The 12319-nt window shown below is 44.4% G+C and overlaps 1 protein-coding gene across 13 annotated transcripts in view; it reads left to right on the plus strand.

The window, feature by feature from the left end:
• Window positions 1-12319, plus strand: part of LOC137348063 (supervillin-like) — a 162862-nt gene that overhangs the window by 124120 nt on the left and 26423 nt on the right. For all 13 annotated transcript variants that reach the window (XM_068013189.1, XM_068013193.1, XM_068013191.1 and 10 more), the window contains 3 exons: window positions 1965-2140; window positions 3586-3724; window positions 9198-9474. In XM_068013189.1, coding sequence (XP_067869290.1) covers window positions 1965-2140; window positions 3586-3724; window positions 9198-9474 — 592 coding nt within the window. The remainder of the gene's footprint in view (window positions 1-1964; window positions 2141-3585; window positions 3725-9197; window positions 9475-12319) is intronic.

Consider the following 12319-nt stretch of genomic DNA (forward strand, 5'->3'; position numbering starts at 1 on the left):
GCATTAAAGCCCCCCAGCAGGAACAAATAATCGGTATTGGGAATGCAACTAATGATATGGAGTTCCTCGTAGAACTGGTCTTTAACTTCAGGTGGGGAGCAGAGTGTTGGAGCATAGATGCTGAGTAGGTGTACTGGACCAGAGGCGGTGAGCAGTCGGTTGGACAGTATGCATTCTGAACCATTTGAGGGTGGCTTTATCATGCTGAGCGAAGAGTTTCTGATGGTGAAGCCCACTCCATGCTGTCTTGGTTCTTCAGGATCCCTACCCTGCCAGAAGAAGGTGTAGTCGTGCTCTCTTGGAGATCTGCTTGCAGGGAGGCGTGTCTCCTGAAGTGCTGCAATGTCCACATTGACTCTACTGAGCTCGTTGTTAATGTTGACGGTCTTCCGACAGGCCAGGACACATAGTTCTGTTATTCCAGCTTGCAAAACGAAGGGCTGGTACCTTCTTTCCTTTTTTTTGTCGTGCTGTTTGATGCGGTGTTACAGTCCACTTGTCAGGCAATGACCCTGAGCTCCAAGCACCCATTGAAGCAGGTGGACTGTGGCGGGACAGAACCTTATTGACCGGGGGTTGCCCGGTTTGAGGCGGGCGGTAGCTGTCCAGTGAGATGCGATGACCTCTCCCACCAACAAAGGCAACCCGTGGCACCCAATCTCTATGCCAATTGAGCTGGACTTATAACCTATATCTGCTGCCTCCCGTGTTGTTTTGGTCACTGTGAGGCGACTATGGAGTGACCTCTCCATGGCACATGCCTGGGCGGATGTATGGAGGTTCTGAGTTGCCCAAGCATCAAAACCCCCCTCTTGGCCTTCCTAGTGGGGTCCAAAGGAGTGCAGAGCACGACGTTCGGCACTGGTATGGCAGCAGGAACTGCCGAAAACATGTCAAAGGTGACATACAACTGCCTTCGGGGTTCCGCTTGGATTTTCTGTTGGGCTTTAGTCCCTTAGCCTTGGTCTCTCCCGAGATTCCCACAAGTTGTTGGCTCCTATCCCTGAGAAGGAGCCCTGACAAGTAAGCTCTGTGATTTCATGGAGGGAGAGGGAAGGGGTTGAGGGTTGAAGGGGGTGCGGGGGTTGCCGGGAGGAGGGGGTGGGGGAAGGGGTGGGAGGAAGTGGGTGCGAGGGGGAGCTGGCAAGGGGGGGTGCAGGGGGGAGGGGAGGGGGGTGCAAGGTGAAGTGGGTGTGAGGGGGAGGGGATGCAGAGGGAGGGGGTGCGAGGGGGTAGCTGGGAAGTGGGTGTGGCGGGTGAGCTGGGAATGGGGTGCAGCTGGTGGGGGAAGGGGTGCGAGGGGGGAGCTGGGACGGAGGTGCTGGGGGGAGGGGGTGGAGGAAGGGGGTGGGAGGGGGTGTTGGTGGGGTGAGCTGGGAAAGACCTGAATTGCTAGTTACTTTATTTTTAGTTGAAGGAGGAATGCTAGCCAGGGCACAGAGAACTCCTTGCACTCCTTTTGTATCTCGCTGAATCAATGGTACAGCCAAATGGTTTCAAGACTCATCTGAAAGTTGACTGCTCTGACAATGCAGATGTCCCTCCGTGTTGCACTGTGGATTATGCTCTGCTGCTCCTAGACCCTCAAAGGAAAGAAAAACACTTTTTTGGCCTTTTCTGGGGCAGATTGTCTTCAGTCCCCGGTTCACCTTGAGGGAAGAAAGCAGCTGCTTCCCTGCTCAGGTCTGAGTTAAAATTGCTGTCTGGTCCAGATGACACCATTGGACTCAACATGCATATGTAAAGGAAGACCCCACTAACTTTGGGTGGGTTAGAATCCTGGTCGGGAGATTCTGGTGGCTTCAGGCCGGGGAGTAACTTGGGGCATTTTAACAGCCCACTCCCCTAGTTTCCACCAGGCAGATCGGGTTAAAATTGCCCCAAGTATAATCATTTTTCTATGTGATTGTGATGCAGTGGTTCATTTTATTGATTGGACTCTTTTCTCTTCTCTTGGTTTGCAGGTGCTGGTGCTAGATTTTGGCAGCGAGTTGTACATTTGGCATGGCAAAGAGGTGACGCTGGCACAGCGAAAGACAGCACTCCAACTGGGCAAACAGTTGTTGAGTGGTCCTTGTGATTATAGCAACTGTGTAGTAAACCCCCTGGACCCCGGAGCCAAGAACAATATTTCCCAGCAGTGAGTTGATAACGTAGCAGTATGTTTTAGTGGTCCTGTCTGCTATAATCCAGTAGAGCACGAGGTAGGGGTGCTGGTGTTGTGGCAGAATCATAAACATGGGAACTGAGCCACTTCAAAACACTCTTTGACAGGAACTAGATATTTTTATGGGGTAGAGACGGGCATCACACTGGTACTATAAAGGGTGCTGAGGTGGGACCTCAGTGTTAATTGTATTTTAATTGTGTTTAATTGTATGCAGGTGGTGGGCATTTACTTTGGGTTCACTTGAGTACATATAAAGGAACACTTATTGAAACTGTGGTGTGGGTTGAGTTAGGAGTTGTATACTTGTAATGGTTAACTCTGTAAATAAATATAAGATTGAGTAAAGATTGGCTCCAGTACTATCCTCCACCAATTGGTTATCTAGAAAATAACACTAAGGATGGTCGGAGGTTTAGAGGGGATTCGAGAGGAATTGTTTTCACCCAGAGGGATCTGGAACTCACTGCCTGAAAGAGTGGTAGAGGCAGAAACCCTCATAACATTTACAAAGAACTTGGATATACACTTGTAATGCCGTAACCTACAAGGCTACGGACCAACAGCTGGAAAGTGGGATTAGGGTGGACGGCTACTCATTGGCCAGCACGGACACAATGGGCAGAATGGCCTCCTTCCTTGCTGTAAATTTCTATGATTCTATTCTATGATGTGTTCTACCCTGTGCATTTCTCTGCTCTTTTTCTCTATCTCTTCTCTCTTGCTCCTTTTCTCTCTCTCCCATTTTGGCTCTCAAAACTTCTTGAGATACGTTTTATCGTAAGTTATGCTATGATCATTTAAATTGATCTGGGGCCTAGGTAGGAAAAGATTGTTCGAGGAGGAGGAGGCATGTGTGCAGTATAAAGAGCAGCAAGGACCAGATGGGTCCAAATTCCCTGTTTTTCTGCGGTAGATTCTATCAAATGAAAATTACAAGAAGACACTTGAGATACTGGGCAACCTCCATTGGAACAGTGGTGGCTCAGAGGAGATGAATAGAGGTTTTCAAGATTAGGAAGGGTTTTGATAAGGTGAATAGGGAAATCCCATGTCCACATGAGAAAGACTCAGCAATTTGTAACTGTCAGCAATAGCTTGAGGAGAGCGGTTAGGAAAGAATTCTTCATGGCGAAGGTTGTTGGAGCGTGGAGTGCTGTGCCAGGGAGAGTAGTTCAGTCAGAGAGCATTGCTCATTTTCAGAGGGAAGTGAATGAATATTTGAAGCAAAGGAAGATCCAGGGCTGTAGGAAAGAGAGCGAGGCACTGTGACCAGTTTTTGAATTGTTCTCACAAAAGCGATGGGCCAAATGGCCTCTTGCTGTGCTGTAAACGTCTATAGTCCGACTGTTACAACTTGCTGAGTTTGGTTTTCTTAACAGAATTTCTAGAATAAAATGTCACTTTCCTTTCCACAGACAGGGACGTCCTGATTGGGTAATCTTTGGGCGATTGTCCGAGCACAATGAAACCATTCTGTTCAAGGAGAAGTTTCTGGACTGGGCAGAATCGAGAAAACCAGTGCAAAAGGACATTGAGATCACAGCTGAGTTAAAGGTACAGTAAGGATTTCAAAAATAAAAGCAAGAAAGACTTGGATTTCTATAGCGCCTTTTGTGGAGTCAGGATGGCCCAAGGTGTTTTACAGCCAGTGAAATAATTTTAAAGCTGAGTCACTGCTGTAATATAGCAAGCATGGCAGCAAATTTGCACACAGTAAGATCTGACAAACAGCATGTGATACATGACCAAATATTCTGCTTTTTAGAGATGTTAGTTGAAGGATAAATATTGGCCCGTGCACTGAGGAGTTCTCCCCTGCTTTCCTTCAAGTAGTTAAAATGAGAATCTGGGACAGTTTCACTGTCCACAAACTCCAACATGCTACCAGTTCTGATGAATGGTCATCGACCTGTAATGTTAACTGTGTTTGTCTCGCCATTGATTCTGCCTGCCCTGCTGAGTATTTTCTAGCATTTTTCTGGGGACTTTTTAAGCTTGAAATCTAGATTTAATTCAAGCTAAGGAAGTTGGCTGCAATAGGCTGCTCTCTTGGATGGCCCTAAATGAGACAGATTTAGGCAGCTTAATTTCAGCTCCGATTACTACTCTATCTTTAACCCTACTTATCGCATGTTATAAACTCCCCTCCTCCCCTCAATGTGTGGAATCTTGCTGAAGTACGGATCCATGTGAAATGGTCACCCTGACTCCAGCCTTATTCAGCAATGGTTCTTACTGGGATAGGGATAATCAGACACTACCTTCTTCAGTACAGACTATTGCCAGGATAAGAATCTTGGTTTAAACCCAGATATTAGGTTGAAAGAAAAACCGAAAATGCTAAAAATAAAACACACTCAGCAGGTCTGGCAGCATCTGTGGAGAGAAACAGAGTTAATGGGCTGAATTTTACTCCTGGCTTCTGGACCCAGACGTCGGGGTGAAAAGTGGGTCCCGAGGCTGCACTTGACGGCAGCGGGACTTGCTCGGCAATTTTATTGCAGGCGTCCTTCTAATTGGCCCCCTGCAGGCTCCCCGTCCAGTTAAAGATGGCAAGTGGGCTCCTGATGCTGCCAGCCTAATCAAAGAGCCAGCAGCTGTGAAGCCTCATCAGGGATACCAGGAGAGTTGGACGTTGCTGAGGCAGGTCGGAGAGCTCAGGGCACCTTCAGGTCAGTAAGTTTAAAAATAAGAAATTCAGGGGCTGAGGGTCAGAGGGGAAACCCCTTCGGGGGGATCGTTGGGGTTCTGGGGGCTGCCTTCCCTGTAGGGATTACAGAGACATGGCTACGGAAAAATCAGGACTGGGAATTAAATACTGAAGTGTGTAATATATTTAGAAAAGATACAGAGGGAAAAGGGGAAGTAGAGTAGCTGTACTTATTTTTTTATATTTATTCATGGAATGTGGGCGTCGCTGGCCAGGCCAGCATTTATTGCCCATCCCTAATTGCCCTTGAGAAGGTGGTGGTGAGCTGCCTTCTTGAACTGCTGCAGTCCTTCGGGTGTAGGTACACCCACAGTGCTGTTAGGAAGGGAATTCCAGGCTTTTGACCCAGCGACAGTGAAGGAATGGCGATATAGTTCCAAGTCAGGATGGTGTGTGACTTGGAGGAGAACTTGCAGGTGGTGGTGTTCCCATGCGTTTGCTGCCCTTGTCCTTCTAGCTGGTAGAGGTCGCGGGTTTGGAAGGTGCTGTCTAAGGAGCCTTGGTGTGTTGCTGCATTGCATCGTGTAGATGGTACACACTGCTGCCACTGTGCGTCGGTGGTGAAGGGAGTGAATGTTTGTAGATAGGGTGCCAATCAAGCGGGCTGCTTCGTCCTGGATGGTGTTCGAGCTGCTTGAGTGTTGTTGGAGCTGCACCCATCCAGGCAAGTGGAGAGTATTCCATCACACTCCTGACTTGTGCCTTGTAGATGGTGGACAGGCTTTTGGGAGTCAGGAGGTGAGTTACTTGTCATAGAATTCCTGGCCTCTGACCTGCTTTTGTAGCCACAGTATGTATGTTGCTTGTCCAGTTAAGTTTCTGTTCAATGGTGACCCCCCAGGATGTTGAAGGGGATTCACTGTTGGTAATTCCATTGAATGTGAAAGGGAGGTGGTTAGACTCTTTCTTGTTGGAGATAGTCATTGCCTAGCAAATGATGCAAATGTTACTTGCCACTTACCAGCCCGAACCTGAATGTTGTCCAGATCTTGCTGTATGTGGGCACAGACTGCTTCAATATCTGAAGCATTGCGAATGGAATGGAGCACAGTGCAATCATCAGTGAACATCCTCACTTCTGGCCTTATAATGGAGGGAAGGTCAATGATGAAGCAGCTGAAGATGAATGGGCTGAGGTCTGAGGAACCCCTGCAGTGATGTCCTGGAGCTGAGATGATTGACCTCCAACAATCACAACCATCTTCCTTTGTTCTAGGTATGACTCCAACCAGTAGAGAATTTTCCTCCTGATTCACAATGGCTTCAGTTTTACTAGGGCTGCTTGTTGCCACACGCAGTCAAATGCAGCCTTGATGTCAAGGGCAGTCACTCTCAGTGTGAAATAGTCAATACTGAGGAGGACTGCAACAAATTACATGAAGACAGTAACAAACTTGCAGAATGGCATATAATTGGCAAATGAATTCCAACATAAATAAATCTGCAGTATTACATTTTGGCAAGAGAAATAAAGGAGGTCACATATTCCTTGGAAAAAGAGAATCTAAATGTGGCAGAGGAGCAAAGGGATAAGAGAGTACAAATATGCAAATCATTAAAAGTAGTAATGCAGGTTAATAAGGTCATAAAAAAGCAAACTAACCACCAGGATTTATTTCTAGAGGAATAAAATTGTGAAGTAGAGACATTCTGCTAAACTTATATCAAATCTTGGTTAGACCGCACTGGGAGTACTGTGCACAGTTCTGGTTGTGATATTTTAGAGGCACAAAGCTGATACCAGAAATGTGAGGTTATACCTATCAGGAGAGGATGAATAGGCTGGGTTTCTTTTCTCTTGAAAGGTGGAGGTGTGGTCTGTTAGAGGTCTTTCAAATTATGAAAGGTTTTGATGGAGTGGATACAGAGAGAATGTTTTTATTTGTGGAGCAGAGCATAACTAGAGGCCATCAATATAAGATAGTCACCAAGAAATCTGATAGGGAATTCAGATGAAGCTTCTTTACCTCAAGAGTGGTGAGAATGTGGAACACATTGGCACAGGGAGTAGTTAAGGCCAATAGTATAGAAGCTGAATAAACATATGAAGAAGAGTGTAGGAGATTATGCTTTTTTTTATTCTTTCATGGGATTATGGATGTCACTGGCAAGTCGAGCATTTGTTGCCCATCCCTAATTGCCCTTGACAACTGACTTGCTCGGCCATTTCGGAAGGCAGTTAAGAGTCAACCACATTGCTCAGGGTCTGGAGTCACATGTAGGCCAGACCAGGTAAGGACGACTGCTTTCCTTCCCTAAATGGGATTTTATGACAATCAATGATTGTTTCATGGCCCCATTACTGAGACTAGCTTTCAATTTCAGACTTTAAAAAAAATTAATTAACTGAAGTTAAATCCCACCAGTTGGCATGTGGGATTTGAATCCATGTCATCAGGAAATATGCCTGAACTGCTGAATTACTATCCCACTGACATGACCATTACACCACCATCTCCCCTGCTAGAGTCAGATGAGAGAGGATGGGAGGAAGCTTGAATGTAGCAGAAATGCCCACGGACTGGTTGGGTTGATTGGCTTTGTTCTGTGCTATATATTCAATGCCATTTTATGTAAAAAAAAAACCTGAGGTCTCACACACGCTTGAGGTGATATTACTTTGTGCAATTTCAGTGTACAAACATGTAATAGTTTGTGAAATCTCTTTGTCTGCTATTTTAATGGAGGCACCAAAATAACAGGCAAAGAAATTCCAGGTGTTCAGCGTTTGTATATCAGGTGTTACGCCAACGTGTTTTGTTGAACGATAATTTTCTTTAATCCACTGACTGGAGATCTGAATTTATATTTTTTTAAAAGACATTTTTAAAAGACAAGTTGCCAGCAAAGTCATCCTACAAAGTTTGCTACACTGTATCCCACAATGCAAAGGACTGTGAGGAGAGAGACAAAATGTCTGTGCATTTCCCAGCCAGAACTAAGACTCAGGAAGTTTAAGGGAACTGCTTGTTCTCTTTCTTTCAGCAAGCAGAGAAATACAGCTAACTGCTCTGTTTGAATCACTGAGTGACTGTCATGTGATGAGCCCCTTCCCATCTGTGGTTTTAAGCTGGTGTATTTCTCTGCAGCAGAGGAGAAGCAACTGGACTCTGACATGAGCAGACCCTAAGTATGGGGTCCCTCTCTCTCTCTCTCTCCCTCCATTCCAGCTCGAAAGCTTTCAAATCCTGCCTGTTGACTGACATCCTTCGCATACTCCGGCTACAATCAGAAACCCCTTTGAAGGAAATCATCCGCATCACTATCTCCAAGAGACTCACCAAACCAGTCATCTACCTCTTCAAACTAAAAGCCTCAGGACCACTGAATTCAGCTAGAAGCCAGCCAAATCACCAAACTTCACAGACTGTATACCATTTTTATGGACACGAACTGAAACAATCTATCTTTCCTATTTGTGTGTGTGTGTATATGTGTGATTTTATTAGTTCAGTTTAGGTACAATAAAGTTAATCCCTTTCTTTGTTAACTCAAGAAAACCTGCCCAATTTGTTCTTGTTATGATCATAGTAAGTAAGTAATCAAACACCTACTGAATTGACCAGTACATCCACTTTAAGAAAGATTTAAAACTGTTTTTGGTTAAACAAGGAGAGGGAAAAGAGGGAAACCCTTCGACCCCTCCTCACTTAACCGTAACACAGGTAGTTGGCATTTGCCATACACATGCCCACATGATGCTGTGGCAGCGACTTCTCTCCTCCCCTGCTCTCGATCTCCTGACGTGTGTGACATTAATATACCACATGGCACAAAGTGGTGCTAATAGATTCGGTGCCTCGTTGCAACATTAATAAAACGTCCAACTGCACCAAAGTGTAAACAAGCGCTTGATTCATTTTTAAGCAAAAGAAATAGAACATGTAGCCAATGGAAAGCTCAGTTAACTAACAGTTGATGGGATAAAGATATTTTTAGGTGTGAGCTGAGTCTCTTCATCAGGGTTCTGCAGCATTCACTCTTTGCTTCTATCTCTGTAAAGGCCATAGTTTCCTGTGGTATAACCTTGTATCCTCTAAATGACTTATTGCGTTTCTATAGCACCTATCACTATCTCAGGACATTCCAAAGCGCTCTACAGCCAATGAAATACTTTTGAAATGTAGTCATTGTTGCAATGCAGGAAACTGCAATAACCCAGTGGATGTCACTTTAAAATTTGCAAATTTGTTGGAATAAGCTGGAGGGGCTAAATGATCTACTCCTGTTCCAATGTTAACTTTTTGACTACCAGAGGAAAGTAAACCCCAAAATGAATTGTATTTGTGTAAGTTCCTTTACTTCTTTGTTTTACAGTTAGAGACTCAGTATGACCTGAAGCCGTACGATGCTAAGCTGCTAATTCCACTCCCGGAAGTGCCAGTCGGAACAATCCTGGATGGAGTGAACGTGCAACGTGGTTACGGATTTCTACAACTGGACGATGAGAGAATGTCAGAACTGAAGACTGTCGGCCTGGAGATCTGGCACGTTCAAGAATTTGATCACAGCAAGCTCCCCAGAGAGAGTTACGGACAGTTCCATGAGGGGGACACTTATGTTATTCAGTGGAAGTATACCGTCAGCAGTCTGGGTAAGGGAATGACTGAATCCTGGGAATTGTGCCAGAAACGAAACTGATTGCTAAAGTTGCAACAGTAGACCCTCTGGTGGCCGTACACCATGCTGCAGCTTGTTGAGCAATAACAACAAATTGCATTTATATCACACATTTAACGTAATAAGACATTTTAATGCACTTTACAGGAGCATTTTTAAACAAAATTTGAAACTGAGTCACACAAACTGAGGTACTAAGTGAGTACTTTGCATCAGTGTTTACCAAGGAAGACGATGCTGCATAGTGAAAGAGGAGGTAGTTGAGACACTAGATGGGCTAAGAAATGATAAAGGGTAGGTATTAGATAGGCTTTCTGTACTTAAAGTTAATAAGCCACCAGGACCGGATGAGATGCATCCTAGGATAGTTAGGGAAATAAGGGTGAAAATTGCAGAGATATTGTTCATAATATACAATACAACATGATTGAATTTTACATCCAGTTTAAAAGAGAGAAGAGTGAGTCTAAGACTAGTATTTTAAACTTAACTAAGGGCAACTATGTGGGATGAAAGCTGAGCTAGCTGAAGTGAACTGGGGTACTCGGCTAAGAGATAGATCAATAGAGAAGCAGTGGCAGGTATTCAAAGGGATATTTCAGAATATTCAGGATCAGTATATTCCTACTATAAAGAAAAATTCTAAGGGGTAGACCCACCATCTGTGGTTAACTAAAGAAGTTAAGGAAAAGGCATATAATTGCGCAAAGATGAGTGACAGGTCAGATGATTGGTCAGAATATAAAGAACAGCAGAGAATAACTAAAAGGTTAATCAGGAGAAAGAAAGTAGAGTATGAGAGGAAGCTAGCTAGAAACGTAAAAACGGATAGCAAGAGTTTCTACAGTATTTAAAAAGGAAAAGAGTAAGTAAAGTGAATGTTGGTCCTCTAGAGAGTGAGAATGGGGAGTTAATAGTACATAATAAAGAAATGGTGGATAAAATGAACAAATATTTTGCTTCTGTCTTCACAATAGATACAAAAACATTCCAGTAATAGCTGTAAATCAGGAGCTGGAAGGAAGAGAGGAACTTGGTGAAATTACAATCACCAGGGACTGAGCAAACTGATGGATCTGGGGACTGACAAGTCCCTGGGTCCTGATGGGCTTCATCCTCGGGTCTTAAAAGAGGTGGCTAATGAGCTAGTAGATGCGTTGATATAAATTTTTCAAAATTCACTAGATTCTGGGAAGGTTCCATCAGACTGGAAAATAGCAAATATAACTCCTTTATTTAAGAAGTGGGGGTGGGGGGGGGGGGGGTGGTGGGAGGCAGAAAACAGGTAACTATAGGCCAGTTAGCTTGGCATCTGTCATGGGGAAAGTGTTAGAATCGATCTTTAAGGAGGCTATAGCTGGGCACTTCGAAAAATTCAAGGTAATCGGGAATAGTCAGCATGACTTTGTGAAAGGGAGATCATGTTTAACCAATTTACTGGAGTTCTTTGAAGGAGTAACATGTGCCATGGATAAAAGAGAGCCTGTTGATGTACTATATTTGGATTTCCAGAAGGCATTTGACAAGGTGCCACATAAAAGGTTATTGCGCAAAGTAGAAGCTCATGGTGTAGGGGGTGACATATTAGCATGGATAGAAGATTGGCTGTCTGGCAGAAAACAGAGAGTATGCATAAATGGGTCTTTTTCTGATTGGCAGGATGTGATGAGGGATGTCCCGCAGGGTTCTGTGCTGGGGCCTTAACTTTTTACAATTTATATCAATGACTTAGATGAGGGGAACAATAGCATGGCAGCTAAATTTGTGGATGACACAAAGATAGGTACAAAAGTATGCTGTGAAGAGAACATAAGGAGCTTGCAGATATCGATAGGTTGAGTGAGTGAGCAAAAATCTGGCAGATGGAGTATAATGTGGGAAAATGTGAAGTTGTTCACTTTGGCAGGAAAAATAAAAAAGCAGAATATTAGTTAAACAGAGAACGACTGCAGAACTCTGAGGTGCAGAGGGATCTAGCTGTTCAAGTGCATGAGTCACAAAAAGTTAGTATGCAGGTACAGCGAGTAATAAAGAAGGATAATGGAATGCTATCCTTTATTATGAGAGGAATTGAAAATAAAAGTAAGGATGTTATGCTTCAGTTATACAGGACATTGGTGAGACCGCATCTTGAATACTGTGTGCAGGTTTGGTCTCCTTATTTAAGGAAGGATGTGAATATGTTGGAGGTGGTTCAGGAGGTTTACTAGATTGATACCTGGAATGAGTAGGTTGTCTTATGAGGAAAGGTTGGACAGACTGGGCTTGTTTTCACTGGAGTTTAGAAGAGTGAGGGGAGACTTGATTGAAATATATAAGATCCTGAACAATCTTGACAAAGTGGATGTGGAAAGGATGGTTCCTCTTGTGGGTGAGTCCAGAACTAGGGGGCACTGTTTTAAAATTAGGGGTCGCTGTTTTAGGACAGAGATGAGGAGAAATTTTTTCTCTCAATGTGTTGTGCGACTTTGGAACTCACCGCCTCAGAAGGTGGTGGAGGCGGGGTTGTTGAATAATTTTAAAGCGGGGGTAGATAGATTCTTGTTAGGCAAGGGAATCAAAGATTATCAGGGGTAGATGGGAGTGTGGAATTCGAGACACAAACAGATCAGCCATGATCTTAATGATTGGTGGAGCAGCCTAGAAGGGCCGAATGGCCTAGTTCTGCTCCTAATTCGTATGTTCATATAATCTTCCAATTCTCCTTAGATAGAGGGATGCTGCCAGAGGGCTGGAAAATTGCAAATGTTACACCCTGGTTCATAAAAGGGTGTAAGGAGAAGCCCTGCAACTACAGGCCCAGTCAGGTTAACCTCGGT

The sequence above is a fragment of the Heterodontus francisci genome, chromosome 33 (assembly GCF_036365525.1).
Source record: "Heterodontus francisci isolate sHetFra1 chromosome 33, sHetFra1.hap1, whole genome shotgun sequence".
NCBI classification, from domain to species: domain Eukaryota; kingdom Metazoa; phylum Chordata; class Chondrichthyes; order Heterodontiformes; family Heterodontidae; genus Heterodontus; species Heterodontus francisci.